The 19592-nt window shown below is 45.1% G+C and overlaps 1 protein-coding gene across 4 annotated transcripts in view; it reads right to left on the bottom strand.

Moving 5' to 3' along the window:
- The window catches only part of mob2a (MOB kinase activator 2a), a 62664-nt gene that overhangs the window by 13080 nt on the left and 29992 nt on the right, over nt 1–19592 (bottom strand). Inside the window, exon 1 of one of the 4 annotated variants that reach the window (XM_083974286.1) lies at nt 2698–2925. The exons of the other annotated variants lie outside the window; for them this stretch is intronic. Coding sequence (XP_083830412.1) covers nt 2698–2813 — 116 coding nt within the window. The 5' untranslated portion in view covers nt 2814–2925. Of the gene's footprint in view, nt 1–2697; nt 2926–19592 lie in introns of those variants that run through there. 4 annotated transcript variants of the gene reach the window in all.

The raw sequence follows: 19592 nt of genomic DNA, 5'->3' as shown, positions 1-19592 counted from the left end.
AAAGAACTGTAATGAAACATCAATAGCAACAGGATATCACTACAGTCTTTACCCCGGAAGATTAGAACTGAGTGAATCTGTGCGTCAGGAGTATCAGTTTTCTCCAGGCCTGGCCTCCTCCTGATCTATTTCAGGATTCAAATTGAACGGATTCGATGGCTCTTTTCCTCGAAAAACCACAGACAAGAGGGGAGTCGGTGGCCCGAGCAGGAGCAGCACACCAAAAGCTAAACCACAGCAGCCATTACGTGGCTAAAAAGGGACCCGAGTTAAGGATGGACTTAAACCAACCGACGGTTCAGTATACAGAGTAGCTGCTGCAAAGTTTTGGTTTAGTTTAAAAAAAAAAAAAAGAGCACCGACACCACTGACCAATGCTCGTCCATTTTTATTTCTGGGTGGAAGAGATAAGGTACGGGAAAGAAAACAAAGAAGGTCCAGCTGCCACCACTTTATCAGTAGCATCAGTGGGGGTGTCAGCAGCACTGTAAATCAGTAAATGAGAATTGTAGGACACACACACACAAACACACAGACACACAAATACACACACACACACAGACAATTTAACTACTGATCCTACCCCAGCACAGTTCTGGCTAACTCCTCGCCCCCTTGTCATCCTGTGCTTAATCCCATTCAGTGGCTCTCAGGCCAGCAGAGTATGTAAGGACCCCCTACCAGCACCATAATGGAGCCTCATCAACATCACAACACACGTGTGGCAAGAAAAGGATGAAGAGGGGGGGGGGGGGATTGGTATTACTGAACCACTGGTTAAGCACTTGGCGAATGTAACCTTACTGGAAGAGGACTGGAGCTCTGACATTTATTTGGATGAAAATAAAGTGACTGATGTTGGAACAAGATGAGCAGCTGAGTGAGATTTCTCCACACTCATCAGTCCAATCAGTTCTTCTGAATGGTGACTGAAAGAAAAGTGCCAGGGTGTGCAAAGGTTACATATTCACTCTGATGCTATCTCTCTCTGCTATCTTTGTCCGTATATTTAGTATCTGGTGCTCATACCTGCTTCAAAGCCAAGGGCATCCAACCGTTGCCTGAGGGAGGAAACGTATAAACAGGTCTATGACGCCCCCACCCACTCATAAAAACCCAAAACTATGCATCTTCCTTCTTAACTTTGATGAAGTGTTTTTCTTTGTTCAGTGTTTCCTTGAGACGTCAAATTTGTGGAAAAACCCCCTTTACCGTCCCATAAGGCAAATACATAAAAACTGCATTCCCGTGGCAAACAGCTGATTTCCTAAAGGAAGGTGTGTTGAGTTCCTGATTGGAAAAAAAAAAAGGAGCAGCAGCAAGAACTTGTCTCTACCTGTCAGAAATCTCGCAACAGACATAACAACATACTTTTACAGTAACTCTGTTGTGTCCACTGTCTACACACAGTTACAGGATCCTAAGATGGAGGATATTCTCCCCCCACTATCACTCTCCACATCTTCATGGACGACTGTGGGTCGCGAGGCATTTGCCCTTTGGGGCTTCTGCTCGAAAACACACCTGTCCCCAGACTTGAAAGGTAAGAGGAAACTTCCAACCAAAGCATTAGCATGTCCCCTGGAGGAACACACTCATAATGACGGCATGACTTATTTGCATGACACACAAGAGTGAAGACATAATAAATGTACAGTGTTGTGACATGGGTATTTTTTCTTTTGGCTGGAATTGCAGCGTTTCTTCACACAGGCTAATCATGACTGCAGTTGTTGTTTTGTGTTACTCTGTATGACATACAAACACACCAACAGACCTATGTGGGTCACACATTCTTCAAGTCTTAGCCTACATACATATGCTTGGTCATGTTATGGCTTTTTCTAAAGGGCTGCTACAGATAATTCATTTATACTGCACTACTTATGCATAAAATGTAGGTCAAAAGGCTTTCATTTAGTTAAAACCAGTGCGTTAAGGGTAAAAAAAAGAAAAAAAAGAATCAGATGCATATATTTTGAGTTAGAGCTCTAAATTATAATTGAAGCCTATGGTGCAAATGTGCTGCCTTATAATAGAACTAGCAAGAGGTCTGACAGTGATAAGTTTCTTTTTTTTTCTATTCCTACTAAATACAGAAAGGTTTTAAATTTCTCGCCACTGTGATTTTTAAAAAATGTCCTCTTTAAACTGTCTACGGCGACATGTTAAACAGGCGTCTTTAATACTTTATTAGACCAGATGAGGAGACAGTGTCACATTTCTCTTACTCTTGCTGAGTCTTGTTACTTGGAGCTGCAGGAAGAGGAATGAGGCGTTCAGGGTACAAGTCTCCCCCATCACCACCGGCTGCTAAATAGCTGTGACCCCGGAACCATAACTTGTGTAATTACTGCTGAGGGGACAATTCCTGCATCTCACATGTCCAGTTATAGGGGCGTAATAAAAACGAATCTAAAAGACAGGTTACTGGCCCTTCACACGTAGCCTTCCGTTTTTAATTTGTCGCGTCAATGGACGTCAAGACATTAATACACGTCGGAAAGATGACTCTCGAGATTGAATAAACATACAGTGGACGAGTTTTTTTTTAGCTTCTGCGGCAGCACAAGTCAAACTTTATCTACCGTAAACTGTCTGTCGGTCTGTCGCAGCTTCATAAAAGTACTAAAAAGTAACTTTCAGTGCAGGCTCAACTGCGAAATAGCGCTTTTGTCAAGTCAAAACAAGTTTTACCTTAGTACTTTTCCGACTGCCTGGAGCACCATTTTGCAACTTAGTCCGTTTTTGGAGTTTCTCTGTGGGTGCATGTCCGTCTTATCTCCAGAAAAGGAGCAATAATCTCCAACCATAGTTTTAAAACATGTAGACAAGACGTCAGGACTGTCCCACCTCTCTTCTTCAGATTATTCAGATGCTGTATGTCTCCGTTTCTGTCTGAGAGGCGCTCTGACTCACTGCACAGCGAAACAGAAAAACTTTGAGAGGACTTCTTCAAAGACCCGCCTCCTCGTGCGCCTGCCGTCCAATCAGAGGAGGGGAGAGGGCAAAGTGGGCGGGCTCTGGTGACGTCAAAGTCTGCCCATGTGGACGTGGTGCGTGCTTTTCCCCTGAAGTGTAGTTACAATGTAGCAACAGGTGGTCAGCTCGTAACTGCGGGATACAATGAAGTAAAAAAGGTGTTGCTACATTATGAGCGCCCACTGTAACACAACAGGTTGACAAAGCTCGACCTTTACAATGGCTAAATATTTTTATGAGCAGCCCGGAGGGGAGTTGTTGGGGGGGGGGGGGGGGGGGGCACATTGTCTATTACACTTTGAACCTCGATGTCAGATTATACATAATGTGCTTTTGAAATCCACCTATGTGTTTACATCCCCCACATATACCTTGGGGTCACCTATAATCAAAATGAATACAAAATTATCAATCTGAGTTAACTCTTTCTGTTAATCAAGACAACTCTTAAGATGTAAGTGTTTGTTAAAATCTTAATTTTGAACCGTGTCCTTTGGCTCAATGTTAAATTAGGAATTCAAAACAACTACAACAACAGAAACACATACGGTAATAAAGAACTAGAAAAAAGGAGAAACAATATTAACCATCTGAATGGACTTGCAGCTAACGCAAATCCTGCAGGTAAAAATAAATAAAGAAAAAACTTGCAGCTATAAGTGCATTATCAGTTTGCATAGTGGCTTTTCCTTGTTTTTTTCGGGGGGGGGGGGCGACATTCCTCCTGTCGATTCTGAACTTTACCTGGAGTCCAACTATGACGGGCTGGGAGCAGTCAGGCGTGTTCAAACATGACTGTCCAAGCCGAAGAACCAGCGAGGGAATCAAACAAAGCCTGCTGAGGAGCCAAACGAACATATTGAGGTTTTTCTGTTTGCTTGTTGTGTGAGGGGTTAAAGGGTCTGGGAAACAATTTCAGAAGTTTCATATTAGTGATGTGATGGAAGCGTGACTAGGGTTTAATATCTGATTAAATTGTCAATGTACCGCAGAGCCAACAACACTAAACACTTGTGTAGCTACAGAATGAGGAAGAGGAAACAGTGAGAACTGGGAATCTCAGGAGGAGCTATCATTCCCTCTCTGTGGTTCCCTCTAATTATCACCTCTCAACAATTGTCCTCTCTTATTCTTTTCTCTTCTGCTCTCTTCACACATTTCTCCTCCTTTTCTTGGTTTTGTTTTTTTCTCGCCTCTCCCTCTCATTGTCTGTCTTTCCTCTCCATCTCCCTCAGACAAAACTTCTCGGGGCCTCGGTGGAGCTGCAGATGTGAGATGTGAGACATACAGTACATACATACATACTGGACCGACTGGCTGCTCCACCATGCACAAAAAACGCACTAATCTGTGGTGATCTATGGAGCTATGTGCACTCCCCGTGTATATGGGTGGGGGCAAGCAGTCGAAGAAGATAAAAGAGGCTGCGAGGGTGCATGGGATGACTGTGCCACTGGTGTGTATGTGTAATTTGCGTGTGTGTCGTCGTGTCTGCAGACATGCCAGCGGAGCATGTTTACTGTGCACTGTTGAGACCCTCTGAGGCGCCGCTTGTTTATGTTTAAAAGCCCCCTATGCGATCCAAAAGAAACCATCTCAAAGAATCAAAGGCACCGAGGGTCTGGCGGGCGCCTCTCCGCACCCTCATGCTGCATGACTGACTGCCTCGCTGCTCGCCACACTGGGTGTGCGCACTGCAAGTGGGTGGAGCTGGGTGATGCAGAGGCCCTGTGAGTGGCTCCTGCTGTGGCGGCAGTGGTGAGGAGAGGGGAGAGGGGGAGAGAGAGAGACCAGAGCAGGGCACTGACTTTTCCCCCTGACGCTAAATATAGCATCAGCCTGGTCCATAAAGAACACAGAACAGTGCAAAGAGAGGGAGGGGAGGGGGAAACGTGCCACATGTGTGTGTGTGTGTGTGTTCCTCTGAGTCTGTGGGCATGCATAAATGAGTCGGCGACTTAATCAGAGACCATCTAAGGTATCAAATGTCTGGGTCAGCTTTGTAATCTTGGGGAGTTGCTAAGTACTAAGTAGCTACTCAATAACCAGCCTCTTTTGTAACTTGTTTCGTCTTATGCTTGTTTAATGTTCTGTTTTTTTCATGTACTTGTTAGATTTTTAATTTAATAAATCTCATTGTTTTCTTTATGTGTGTTTTTGTATAATGGTGTTCTTGGGACCTGTGCTGACCTGGACTGAAACATATGTACATGTGGTTCCAACATGTAAAATACCAATAAAAATAGTAAAAAAAAAAAAAAGAAAACACAAAACTGAACTCTTGATAGACTATATTGAGTAAAAATAATGTTCCATATATAGTGATAGACTGCAGTTAATACATGATGTACTGGTGCGCTTCTTGTATCCGCCCAAGACAAAAACAGATTGTTGCTGTAATGGAAATCCCGTGTTCAGGGAACTTTCCATTAATTTGCTTCGAACTATTGGATCTGTGTGGTCACTGAAAATAGAAGACCTCCATTCAAACTCACTGGGGCTTGGCCTGGACCTGGGCCTCTGCATTCACCGCTCTGATAGTGTGGACAAAGCGCTTTAATAAATCAGGCATGAAAGTTAAAGAGCAGGTGGCTTTTTGACTGAGAAGGAGTCGCCTTTAATTTGGTCAAAAAAACTGGTACGAAATGCAGTAAAACTCGCTGTAGTTTGTCACGTTATCCAAGCTGCAGGCTAAACAGAGAAGGTGGAGGTAGAGACGGTGCCACTGGTCGGACCCCTGTTACACAATGTCTGACGTGGATGGAAACCAACGGCCACATTCCATCGTCTGGCGGACAGAGGTTTACTTTTTCATCTCCGCTGACGTCACAGATGCTGCAGCCAAGACATGGCATCACTCAATTGTCACCTGCTTTCATTAAACCAGATGTTTGTATTGCAAAAGACAGATGATTGACAGAGAATATCGCTCGATATAAAAACCTTGTGTGCCATAAGCGCCGTCAAACATTATACCTGCACATTTGTATAAATGGCATTATACTTTGGGTCTCAGTATGGGTTGTATAAGTATTTCTGGGAAAGATTAAGAACAAGAAAGATATGAAAGATGTGATTTATGTAAAAACACAAACTTTTTCAGTTTTCAAACTAACAAACCAGCTGATTCGAGGATGTAAAACTCATGAAAAGTAAGTAAAATGTTTCCTAGATTTAATCCGATAACACATCACGGAAGAAACCGAGGCACTCTATGGAAACTCGATGACGTCACTGCCCTTATGACTGATGGATGTGTTCAGCTTTAATCTGATGAATAACAATACGAACAACAAGTAAAGCAATAACTGAGATCAGAGCAACAGATAATGACTAGGAAAGTTAAGACAACGGTGGAAAAAAAATGCGAGTTATTCGAATCATTACAGCGTTGACGTCATTCCTGTTAAGAGGCATGTCACTGGTCGAAGGAAATATGTTGTACTGTATTGGCTCGTTAATTAACTGAGGTTAACTGAGTTGCGTTCTAACCACCTATTAATATAAGGGACACACTGAGCAGCTTAACTACAACAGAACTGACATAAAAGCATTTAAACTTCTCTAAAGACTGAGACATTTTTTGGACAAAGCACGTTAGCGTACAGCGCTCTCTCCGCAGCTCCGAGGACGGACGGCTGGCGCAACAGGTTGGGTCTGAAAGTCAGCGGACATTCCACCTATTTGAGACAAAGAAAACACTGATTCCAGGCCAGCAGTAAATGAGTCACAACCACAGCAGATGTGCCTTGGGGCTTGGCAACAGCTCGGTCCAGGAACTGCCAGAGCGAATCTCCAGCCAATCACAGCTGAGATCGAAATGAAGGACGGGTCGGGCGCCCAACCGCGCTAAAACCCGAAATGAATAAGTAAAAAAAAAAAATCAAGTTGCTCTGTTAAGGCTTTCAGTTGGTGTTGCGTTCTGGGTGTGTGGGAGTGTTTTAGTGTGTTTAGGTAAGGTCTTAGCCAGTGAAAACAGTGCAGACTGAAGGTCTTTAGTGCCTGGGGGTTTTCTATAGGCCCAGATAAAGGTCAGCAGGGCCAGGAGACACTCTGCATGCTGAACCCAGTGACCTGCCCTCAATACCGACCTCCACAATCAGACAAAAGATCTCTATGTTTGCTGCCATGGCAGGAAAAATATAAATATCAAAACAATACATCATCTACCTGCAACAGTGTCCTTCAGTTAGAGAAAGAAGAGCTGATCATGTATATTGGATGTGAGGCACACTGAGTTGCCTTCGGTAAGAAATGTATTCTATAAATGAATCGTTTCCCTCTTTTATTTTCATCCTAGAACAAACAATACCAATGTCACCTTATACAAAACAGCACTTATATGAATGGGCACCGCTTGACACTTTAAGTATGTGCAGCCGGCATGTGAGGACAATTACCTGGCTGCATCAAACTTATCATCAACTGTAGCAGGAGTCTTCCTCCTTCCTGTGCGTAATAACTTCATGAAGCTTTTCACCCCGCCTCCTCCCATGGTTTGCATAAATAGAGTGCATTAGCTACCAAGGCTATTGTTGCAACGTCATATCTTTGTCAAATAGACAAGACATAGCATTTAAGATCCACCTTTGAGGCCTTGACGTCCTGTTTCTCTCTTTGCACACATGCTCTTTTTCTCCCTGGGTTCATCTCTCCTTTGCTCTGCATTCCTGAAGGGGAAGGGCTGCATGTAAAGACATGCCATCGCTCTATGCACACACAGCCTGGCTAAACAAAGAAAAGAGGAGGAAAGCAGAGGAGAAAGAGTGACAAGAATAGTGAACTACAGGAGGTCAAGAGCAGGAGATTTAAGAAGTAGCCTATAGCTCTCAGCTTGGTTTGACCTGGTCCTTCTCTTGTTGGGGAGGTGGATGTGTGCACTTAGTGAGCAAACAAATCAGGGTCCAATGTCTCCTTTTGCTCCATTTAGCTGATGCAACTGTGAAAGTGAAAATAACTAAATCCAATCAGAAGTCGAGATTTTGCCATCTTTAAGTATTTCTGCAAAGTTTTTGGCAAAGGAGCGATTTCAACAGGAAGTTTGCAAGGAAGAGAGAGTGGCCAAATCTGTGTGAAAGACAGGGCCATGTTCCGACTGGTTTATGACAAAGGGAAGCGAGGGCTTTGGCAAGATGGAAGACAGGAGATGAGAAATACCAGACTTGTGTCCAGACGTTTATAAATTACCCTCTCCATGGATACGGCTTAGATTAACCACTATCACATCAGCAGGAATAGGCCAGAGTGGAATATGAAGCGTATAGAGCGGGGTTGGGGGGGGTGAAATGGGAGAAGGCAACGGTCGGAGAGGAAGGAAGTGAGAGCATGGGAGTAGCTGAGATTAGTTAGGGCGAGGAGGGGGTGAACAGAGGGCATCGGAGGAGCAGGGAAGTGAAAAACAGAACAAAACGCAGAGAGCGGATGAGAGTAATAACAGAAGTTTGGACGAGAGAAGGGGAGTGAAAGAGTTTGGCTCAAAGTGTTAGGTTGTCACAGCATGCCCTGGCTGCCCGCTACTCTCCTCCTCCTTACATTCCTTCACAGGGGAGAGTCTCTATCTATCCCATAATTCACCACCTGGGCAACCAAACACCTGTCTGTCAAGTCTAACAGCACACATACACACACAATGAGAGACCTGAGAGTCCCTTTGGCTCAAGTGCAAGGTCGGCTATGATGTAACTGACAAGATGACAAGGTCATGGATGAAGCATCAAGGTGGAGGACAGACAGGTGAGACAGGTGAGACAGGTGACCCGTGCAGTCATAGCGTGTCCATAGCACAGTCAAAATGTGACTGTCCTTCAGGCCTGCAGGTGTGGGGATGGTAATGAGGCCGTCCGTCCTCCTAATGGCTGCAGGTCAGTGGCAGGGTCACTTCATCACCAGTGTCAGGAGATTAACCACATGACCGAAGGAATGGAGTGCAAAGGCAGAGAGAGAAATCGTCAGCAAGAGATAGCGATAAGAGATCGAGAATAACTGTCCGTAAAGTGCTCAAACTTGCAGCTCTCATGATGTAAGAGTTATTAAAGCGAAGGTGTGTGTGTGTGTGTGTGTGTGTGTGTGTGTGTGTGTGTGTGTGTGTGTGTGTGTGTGTGTGTGTGTGTGTGTCTGTGTTCTGCCCTGTGCTTTGCTGGAGGAAACAGAAACACTTCCTCCGGGCTACAAGTCTTCCCAGAACTCCGATCAGCCTCAAAAAGGAAAAGAATGTGGCTTTTCCTTGGAAGAATACGATAACCTTGGCTCTAAAGCTAGGACACACACACACACACACACACACACACACACACACACACACACACACACACACTAAACCTGTTGATCTACCATCTGCAGATAAAATTCAGAACATTTCTGAACCAAACCAAAACATTACCTACAGATTACAGCTCCAGTGTATCACAACAGTGCGTAGGGTGGTTTGGCTGGAGCTCTGGGCATGTGAGAGAAGAACATTCCTAGTTTTACACACACACACACACACACAGACACACACACACACAAAAGCAACACTGCCATCTGCTGGTAACAGAAATGTAGGTGTACCTTTTCATACCTGCAGGTTAGAGGACATCAACCTGACTCTGGAGAGAAGTTCAGATGCAGTGAGACTCGAGCATTTTCATATTTTATTTTTTCACCAGTTGAGTGAGCAGAGAGGTGAGAGCGGTCTACAGTCCCACGTACGCTACCCCCCCCTTCGAAAACGGTCTCTGAGTGCAGGCATTGTCTGAAACTTACACAACCTCACACAGCTAGACTTGAGTTTTCCATTCAATTTTTCCATCCCAGCTTTTTATAATGAGGGCGTGGACGTTCTGCGCGCACGTATATTTTTTTCGTGACACTTGAAACCGAACCAGGACTGTGCCGACGCTGCGGAGGCCAGCATCCTTTTGAAGGGCTGTGAAACTTAATGAGTTACTTTCCACTACTGCTGGTGCAGCTGAGCAACATGAAGAACATTAGAGAGAGAGTCGGGTGTGAAAAAGAAAGTCACAGGGAGAAGAGGTGTGACAGATTTTCAGGAGAGTCGAGGGTTTGAGTGCAAGAAAAAGGGGGAGTTGTGACGTAAAAGAGGGGTGCATGCAGAAAAAAAAAAGAGAGGCTGTGGTCAAACATATGCTGCTGTTTGCTCTGGAGCACAAGAGGCCGCCTGTGTCTCTGTGTGTGTGTATGAGGGTGGAGGAGAATAAGGTGGAGAGGGAGGTGGAGGGAGGAGAAAGACCATCATGGAAAACGGGAATAGTTGGGAGGAAGCGAAGAGGAGGTGGCGGGAAAAGGATTGGGGTAGCGCCCATGTTTGCACAGGATGCGTGTATGTGGGGCAGATCATGATGGGATAGGCCGCGGGGGCTTCAGGGGGCGAACAGAGCTCCCTTTTCATGACTGTAAGAACACACACACAAAAAATAAAATAAAAAAAATAAAAACAACGAAACCAGAGAGCAGTGCCAGAATGGAGGGCCTGTCTGAAGGAGAGAAGCCCTCAGTTAAAGCAGCAGAGAGTGGATCTGACATTACCTATAGGTCAACAACAATATTTATAGGTGGGACACATATATACCGATATATTTCGACACTGCACTCAACTAACACTCTTGCAAAACAGGAGGCCACAGCAGCCAAGGCGACTAATGAGTGGACGGCTCCATAGGTACAGTAGTTGTTAAAATCTTAAAGTAAATGATGCAGAGATAAAGCAGCAGGGTGTGGGGCTCATGAAGAGAAGTTTGGGTGGCTTTCTGTTGTCTGCTCCAAGGCTGTGCATGCCTGCCCCGATCAGGCTCATTTACTCCTAAGTGAGGGCATTTAGTCACAGATATCCGGCCAAGGGGAATGTGGATGCATATAAACTATAGGACCTCCCAGAACAGACACAAGACACACCGACAAGTACGGACGGATCGTACAGAACGTTCCTTTAACACAGAGATTGGAAGAAAAACGGTGCCGATGATGGCCTGACAAACAACATTACGCTACATCGGGGACAGCAACAAGTTCTAGGAATGGCTGTGGCTCAAGCAGTGTGCGTAATTAGAAATGAAGCAACAATGTGAAAAATGTAAAAAGTATGTAAAACATAAAAGACAGGTATGTCTGAGAGTCACGCTGAAGCCAGACTGAATTTAAATCAAAGTGGCAGAAATGATAATGATTTAAATACCAGCTGATAAGATCAACGCCTAAAGAGCTGCAGTCAAATCACATTAGCGCTCTTCTTAACGCATGCCAGTCTGTTTCTAGGTATATTACATAACCCGCGCTGCGAGGCCGCATTCCCTCGGCCTGTGAGATGCAAAAAATAACAAATAGACATGAGAGATGAAAGGAGGTTTGGGGGGACCCCTTTCCCAGGGGAAAGGTCTCCATTTCCTGCATCAGCAGACACTGAACTCCACCAGACTGTCTGGCATGTGATTGAACAGCAACGCCGGAGTTTGATTTGTTATTTCGCTGCGGCCAATGCCCTTTCTGCTCTTTAACCCTGAGAACATGGAACAAACTGACCGGATCCAAACTCGCCGAGCTGGAGCGCCTTCAACTGCTGTGTTGCTTCATTATGTACCATTACCCTCATACCAATGAAAAGTGACTTTTGTGGAGTTAATTTTTTTTTTTTTTTTTACATCTTTTGTCATAATCTATGTGATTCTTTGATTTAAAATCAGTGTTTGGGTGTTTCAAGTAGTTTTTATTTATTTCCATATTTAGGTAAAGTTTTTGTGGTCTGGTCTGGTTGCAACTGCAGTGATGAAAGTAATGTCATGCAAATATTTATTTTCATGCAACCTATGCATTATTTCAGTGAGATATGGAGGATACCTGGGTTAAGTAAAGGGTTAAATGAAAAATGAAATACAGATGGATATGATTATATGTAAAGAAGCAAAAGTGAAAAAGGAAATTGTATACTGACAAGGAAACATGAAATTAAGCCGCAAGAAAATGGAAAAGCACCTTGAAAAAATGAATTTCAATCATTCCTTTGTATCAATACTGATTATTTATTAATGAAACCATTTTCTCCCCTGGTGTCCTGCGTTGGCCTTCCTCCTTTATTAGATTTCCTATGAATCTCCAGGTCAGGCGATGACGTGGGCTTCTGAGAAAACATTCATGTCCCTGCTCTGTGTCACCGCTCCTAACCCTGTTCTTCACAGATGTTGAGTGTGCAAACTAACATCATGCATCCCTCTATCAGCAGCGTGAGTGTGTTTGGTACAGTAGCTGTTATCTCAGGAGAATATCGCTGGAGTCGTCACAGCAGCAGCAGCAGAAGGTCTCTGGGAGTCTGGCTGGGCTCGAAGCAGCTGGCTCACAAATCTGCTGCTCCGCTTATCACAACAACCACACGGTCAAACAGAGCGTACAAGGACACTCTCAGAGAAGAGGACAGCCAGTGCTGTCTTGCCACACATACATTCACATTCACACAGACAGCAGCACCCCTGAGTGGTGCATTTTAAAATGTCATTAGTGCTGCTACTAGAGTACATAGTTCACTATTGGGGCTTTGATGAAAAACTATAGGGCTGTCGCCAGACCAGGATGTTCAGAGTTGACTTGAGGTCTGCATCAACATCGGGTGGTGGTGACTCAGTTTGTGACATTTACAGCCTGTCACTCTGTATCATGGTAAAACTGTAATTACAAAGTCCATTATATCCCATTCAAATAGTGATTGGGAAAAAAACAAACATGCGATAACAGATTAAAAAGTGAAAAACAAATCTTTTGTATTCAAGAGTTTTTCAATTAGTTCACCCGAGAAAAAAAAAAAAAGTGAAACAAAGACTAAACTAAAGACTAGACGGGATCTCTGCACCATCTGATATCAGAGGAAACTCTGGTCCATTGTGTGAGTTTGATTAACAATGGGAGTAGAAGAAGGCGTAGGAAGAGGTCGCACCCTGCGTTGGGCAAAGAGGTGAAGAGAAGCATGTGATTGAAGGAGGCAGACACAGATTAACAAAGCAAAAGAGCAAGAAGCTGGTGGAAAGTATGAGCAAATCAGTGCTGCTGCTGCTCCCTGTGGAAAGGGTCTGGTGCGTGCGCTTCTGTGCGCATTTTAACCTTTAATCGGCTTAGAGGTGTACCTACGTTGGTGTGTGTGTGTGTGTGTGTGTGTGTGTGTGTGTGTGTGTGTGTGTGTGTGTGTGTGTGTGTGTGTGTGTGTGTGTGTGTGTGTGTGTGTGTGTGTGTGTGTGTGTGTGTGTGTGTGTGTGAAGCAAGAAGCAACACCTCTCCTGCCCAGAGAGGAAGTCTGATCTCTCTAAGGGAAGCTACTTGGAAAGGAGGAAGGCGTGATTTAACCACCAGCACCGCCTCCCATGGACATCCAGCCATAACAACAACAACAACATCAACAACAGCAGCAGCAGAAAGGTTCAGAGGCGTTCACCCTACAGTAAATCCTATAAACCAGAACGGCAACAACACACACTGGCTCTTCGCCGCAATGCACTTATTTTTCTTTCCTTTTTTTTTTTGACGGATGACATGTTCCACCCTAAGACTTGTTTTCCGGTAATTAGCTTTGACAGCAGATCATGTTGGGATGCCAGTTCGTATCGGTCTCTGGGGCCTAATCAGGAGGAAAAACACTGCTGCATGTACATGTACAGTACGTGTTTGGCAGAGGGCAAAAAAAAAAAAAAGCAGAGAGAGGTGTTGTTGGTTAAGAAACAATGGCGACGTCACGTGTTTTTTGTGTCGGGGCCAGAACAGAGGAGAGGAAGAGAGTGGACTGGACGGTGGTGTGGGGGGCTAGAGGGGGGGGGTTGTTAGCATGGAGACAAAGAAAAGCAGAAAAATGTTTTGGAAAGTCCTCCACATGCGTGCTTCGCTCCTTGGGGGCCATTGCTGAGATGACAGTGAAACCACAGCGAAGCCCTCCCTGCCCTTTGTCTTTGGGCTGGCGTCGGAGGAAACATCAGAGCGTGTCTGGTGTCAGTCGGCCGAGAGAGAGAGAGAGAGAGAGAGGAGGAGACACACAAACGCAATCCCACGCAGCCACAGAAACACTAACACATTGGAAAACAATACTTATGTGTGCATTTACTTCCGTTTTTTCCTTTCTTCTACATCATCCTCCCCACTACACATATGCTACCGAAAAAAAAAAAAAAGCAGAGCCTCGTCTCGTCGTCTGCAGATGGTACGTCAATGAGCGAGGGAAGGAAGTGGGCGGAGGCAGCTGCTGCCGGTGTCAGAATGGGAAAATAAAAGAGAGATGGATAGAAAGGAGGCACAAGAGAGGTCAAATCAATAGATGTCCTTGGGAGCAGTGAGGGCAGGGAGGTGCGTGGCTCCTCAACATCACATTTTCCTCCACCCGCCGCAGATCTTACGGTAAAAGGATGAGCTGCTGTGGCGAGAACAATACAACCTGATTCTTTTATGAGGAGATGAGATCAGCGAGGCTCAACACTATGAAGTTGAGCATGTGTGTCTGTGTCTTTGTCTGTGTGTGTGTGTGTGTGTGTGTCTCCTCTCCAGGGGATTCAGGTGTAAACAAGTCTCTGATTGGCTGGATGCGGAGGAGTAAGTGTTAGATGAGCTTATGTGGTGACATCATCTCCCCTGGAGGAGGAGGAGGAGGAGGAGGAGGAGGAGGAGGAGGAGGAGGAGGAGGAGGAGGAGGAGGAGGAGGATGGGGAGAGGTTGCTTGTGCTGTGTGTGCACATCTGTCTGCAAAACAATAGAAGTCAACACAGCGCTGCTAAACATCGTAACAGAGGCTTGTAGAGCAACGTCGATGATATTTATATAAAAAAAAGGGCATTTAAGGTTAGTTTGTGTTTGGCTCACACCCTCTCGAGCTCGGGAGAAAAACGTAATAAATGTTCTGAACGTCACCTCAGAACATGCTGGAGTCAGCACTCTGCAGCATCGCCACCACTCGGCCGGAGCAGCCTCTCCACCACAGCTTCTCTCTGATTAAATATAGTCTCACAAGGAGGGAGTTTGGTGTGTGTGTGTGTGTCATCTCAACATGACGGGAAGTGCGAATCAGCCGTGTTTTTAGGGTGCGAAATTCGACAATCTGTACTTGATACAACCACATGTCTAGAGCGTCTATTTAAAACTTTCCTTGTCTTGCTTTTTCTTTTTTCTTCTCGTCTTCCTCTCAGCTCTATCCCTGGTAACAGCGCCATGTCAGATGGTAGATAATTGAAACAAATGAGGGGGCACAGCTGCCAAAGGCACTGCAGCACAGAGGCAATTACACAGCTATGCAGGCAAGTGTGCATGTGCATGTGTGTGTTTTAGTTTGAGACAGAGAGAAAATAAGAAAGGTTATTCACCTACCTATTCACTACCACCTTCTTCATTCAATTAGCCTGCACCAGACCACCCCTCCCTCTCACTCTCGCCTGGGACAAACTCCATAAACAGGAAGTGAGGCGCCCAGGCACTTCCTGTCTCCCTTCAAATGGGCCTCTTGTTCCCAAAGGCAGTGCAAAAAAAAAAAAAGTCATGAGCTTCTGCAACAACTACTATAACCACTTTGCCACCTTCACAGCCAACACAAAGCCTCCAGGCTCGTCGTTTTGGTATTGCATTCTGTCTGACCCTTTTTCATGCCACCTGACCAAACCAGCCAACTGAGCCAAACACAATGAAGCCATTATCCAGTTGCCAGTTGGGCCACCGAGCGGCTGTAACACGTTTTTCCGTGCCTACAGGGCACCTGCTGCCACACACAGACAACTTTTACTCCGCTATGCTGCTTGTATAATACTTGTTTGATCAGCAAAGATGCGCACAACTTGGATTCCTTCTCTTTGTTTCTTTTGCCTGTGTTTGTGTTTATTCTGAGCAATCAGATCATAGCTAATGGAATGTGAATTAAATGTTTCGGTAAAGCGAAGAGGAGCTGTGTTTTTCTAATTAAGCGCCTTCACGATTGCTTGTGCGCGTTTGCTGACCGCGTGGATCTAAATGCGGAGGTGAGGTTAGTGCAAGGCCATCTCTTTCTCTTTCTCCTGAGCCAGCAGGACATGGCTGCTCCTGAAAACACACACAAACTGTGTCCGAGTTATGCAACTGGCCCCGTGTGTGAGGTCTGGCCTCTGCAGTGAATGGAGGACAGACATGTGAAAGTGGAGAAGGACAATCAGTCAAGTCAAGACTGACAGACATCTTTACATCTGTACGGCCGGCGTCGACTCGTCCAATCTTGAGTGTGATGTAACAGATGCCCTGCACACTCTGGGTTGTCAGCAGATGGTTTTGTTACTGGTGCCTGATATCAGAGGAGATTCTTGGGAACTGGAGAAGGAAATCCAAAGGAAGCGATCACACCCAGAAAGGTCGTGGGTACGAATTAAACCTTACCGATGATGCTGCTTGATCTCGTCGACCGTGTGAGTGCAGCAACATCCGCATCCTGCTGGTTGGTTTTGGACTGCATGCCCTGTTTGTTTAGGTGGAGTTTGGGTGGAGTAGTGAGTAAGCGAATGATAAACATAAGCTCAGAAACAAGAAGCGATCATGCAAAATCAATATTTAGCAAATATTGATATTATCCTAAAGGGTTTTTCCCGGAAATATATTCTCAACAGACCATCAAGTCTTCGTTTTAAAAAAATCTGAGGGCCGATCTAATCGTTTAGTTAGGCATCTCTGTGTTTTTCCTCCAGCCACAATGACGAGGCAGCTCTGTTGTACAGTGAGAGAACCACAGAGAATAATCCCATCCAATTCCTGCGGGCAAAGCTTTTAATAGATGATGGTTTCATGAGATTTCTATGCATTGATCGAAACTTAAGTCCTTTTTTTTTTTTTTACTTTTACCAAACTTTCCTCAAAGACTGACCCGATTCAGTCCCATCTGAGTGACAGGGCGAGGAGGGAGTGTGGTGGGGCTGAGGGGAAGGATTGCGGAGGTTTTTGTTGGTGGAGAATGCCTGGCCTTGTTGAGCTGCACGTCTCCACTCGGTGGAAGCGGCCAGGCTTGCCAAAGATAGCCTAATGAGAGACACATGGCAAACAGTATGGCCTGCTCCGCTAATACAACACACACACACACTATGATGCTACACTCAGAGAGCTATTGTTCCACGCCACACATTATAAAATTTCACCACATGATCCACGGAGAGCAAACACACACACACACAGGCTTTTGTCATGTGATGGAGCCTCCAGGTCTGAATGTGCCTGTTGTCCAGCAACACATCCACAACAACAACAACAATACATCACAGGGGCTGAGAAGCATTAAATCTGGTGGTAACGGAGAGGCGGAGAGGTGTATTGAGAAATGACAGCATCAACTTAAACCTGTGACGCTGCTGCTGGATGGAAAACAGAGAGAAAACACAATTGAGGAAAGATGAATGAGAACTTGACCCAGGATTCAACCCCAACTGCGGTACTTGCCTCAGGAGGAGGTGTTGGAGGAAGCACTGGAAAACTGATCCCCTCTGTGTGTGTGTGTGTGTGTGTGTGTGTGTGTGTGTGTGTGTGTGTGTGTGTGTGTGTGTGTGTGTGTGTGTGTGTGTGTGTGTGTGTGTGTGTGTGTGTGTGTGTGTGAGAGAGAGAGAGAGAGAGGGAGAGGGAGAGGGAGAGGGAGAGGGAGGGAGAGAGAGTGCACTCACTCATGACAATGTACATATGTAGAGAGATTACAATGAGGGGATCCTCAGATGACTTTCGATGGTGTCACAGGTTTAACAGCCCAATAGACACAAGGTCAAACTACAAAGCCTGGGCGCTTTGACTTTAACTAGTGTAAAAATTTATCAGATCAGTGAGCTTGACTTAACTAAAAATAATAATTGGTGTTTTCTGATCTCTTGGTCACGTGTTAGTGCCGAGAGCTTGAAGCCCACATCTACGAGATGTCATAATCATGAAATATTTAAATAAGGACTTTCTTTCATTCACAATATCAACACCACTGACACTAAACTCCAGTTTGACTGTTTAAACTATCAACAGTAAACAGTGGGATTAAAACACAGTGGCGCACCCCTGAGCCAATGTTCAACATTGTTATCCCCTTCCTCGTTCACCAGTGAAGGTCAAACCTACAAAACCACAGAGGAATATCTTTTTTTTTTAATCAACCTAAAGGAGTTGTTTGACATTTTGGGAAATGTGCTGATTTGTTTTCATGCCAACAGTTAGATTTGAGCTGCAGCCAATAGGCGGATAACTTAGCATACCATCTCTAAACAGTGAGACTGACAGTAAAACAATCTGCCTATCAGTGTAGGGGTCATGAACCTGGACTACATCTTGGCCACCTGCAGAAAATACATTTATATTTTATGTTGTAGTTCATGTTGAACTAAAGCAGCCAGCTATTTCATACTGCTACTTCTCTTTTTCAATTGGTGTTGTTGTCTATACCATTCAAAATGAAATGCACACTCAGGCAACATTCAATATTCAAGATTCTCAGAAGCGCTTGGCTCCGTGTGCGTCCTGCTTCCCCTTCGACTTCGACCTGAGTCTCTTTGCTCTTGATTGTACAAAGACTCAAGGTCGGTTTCCATTTTATTTTTGCTTTACGTCACATAATGTAATGACAGGCTGTTGGGTTGCTCCGTTGCACACAGGATGATCAACATTAGAGCTGACACTGTTTGAAGGAGTGCTGGCAGACGCTTTCTGCTCCACACAATGCTACTGTTGAAAAGCTGAAGCACAGTGGAGCCCAGGGGTGGGAGGAGGTGGTGGGGGGGGGGGCTGGCCTGAGCCGAGGTCACCGGGGACCTGTTCGGATGGGTGTGCCTCCCAAAAACACACATCAATCAAGCCATATAACATCACTGCCAAGCGGCCTGATTGGCTGACGGAGATGCAGAGGGAGAGGAAATGCTAAAAATAGACGTGACGGCCCATTTTGGCTTAATGAGTCCATGAGACACTGTCTAGGTCCCACCCCTGCCTTGATGGTGAACATAAGTACTTCTGGCACAAGTTCTTGCCTTCACAAGGCTTCTGTGTGTATTTCACCCGCAGTATATAACACATGTGCAGCCTCACACACACATACACACACACACACAAATGGCAGGCTGTTATTCATACTAAAAGCAGCAGTGAAGTGTAAACAAAGTTCTGAATCGCAGTGAGGCCTAATCTAATCCAGCTGTGCTGTGTGAGTCTGTGTTAAAGCTACAATTTTACCCTCACCATCAAAACGCTCCTCAGAGAACTGGGAAGTTATATTTAGGCTTTATACAGCAGTTAAAGAAGCTCAGGCTGGCTAACCCCACAACCACAAGAGAGGGGAACCAGATCCTTTCTGCTGCGACTGCCAGAGAGCCCTACCTAAATCATCTGAGTCCTTCTCTGAAGCACAATAACCAGCTATACCAGCACCAGTAAGTCATCATTTTAAAACTAAAAAGGCACAGGCTGACTCCAACACAACTGTGCCAAAGTCTATCTGTAGGGAATCAAACTGAGCAAATTCAGAAAAAAGAACGAGAGAGGAAAAAAAAGAGCAAAGTCCATCAAGTCCAATGCTCTGCAAACTACAGCAACAGAAAGAAGAAAAAAAAGGAAAAAGCATGCACGCATCCCTGCCCCCTTGTCAGGGAACGCCGTGTCCAAAACAACAATGCTGCAGAGCCAAAGGG

This window comes from Trachurus trachurus (assembly GCF_905171665.1).
Source record: "Trachurus trachurus genome assembly, chromosome: 6".
NCBI classification, from domain to species: Eukaryota; Metazoa; Chordata; class Actinopteri; order Carangiformes; family Carangidae; genus Trachurus; species Trachurus trachurus.
The sequence above is the reverse complement of the archived record's forward strand: the minus strand, read 5'-3'. Positions and strand labels throughout refer to the sequence as shown.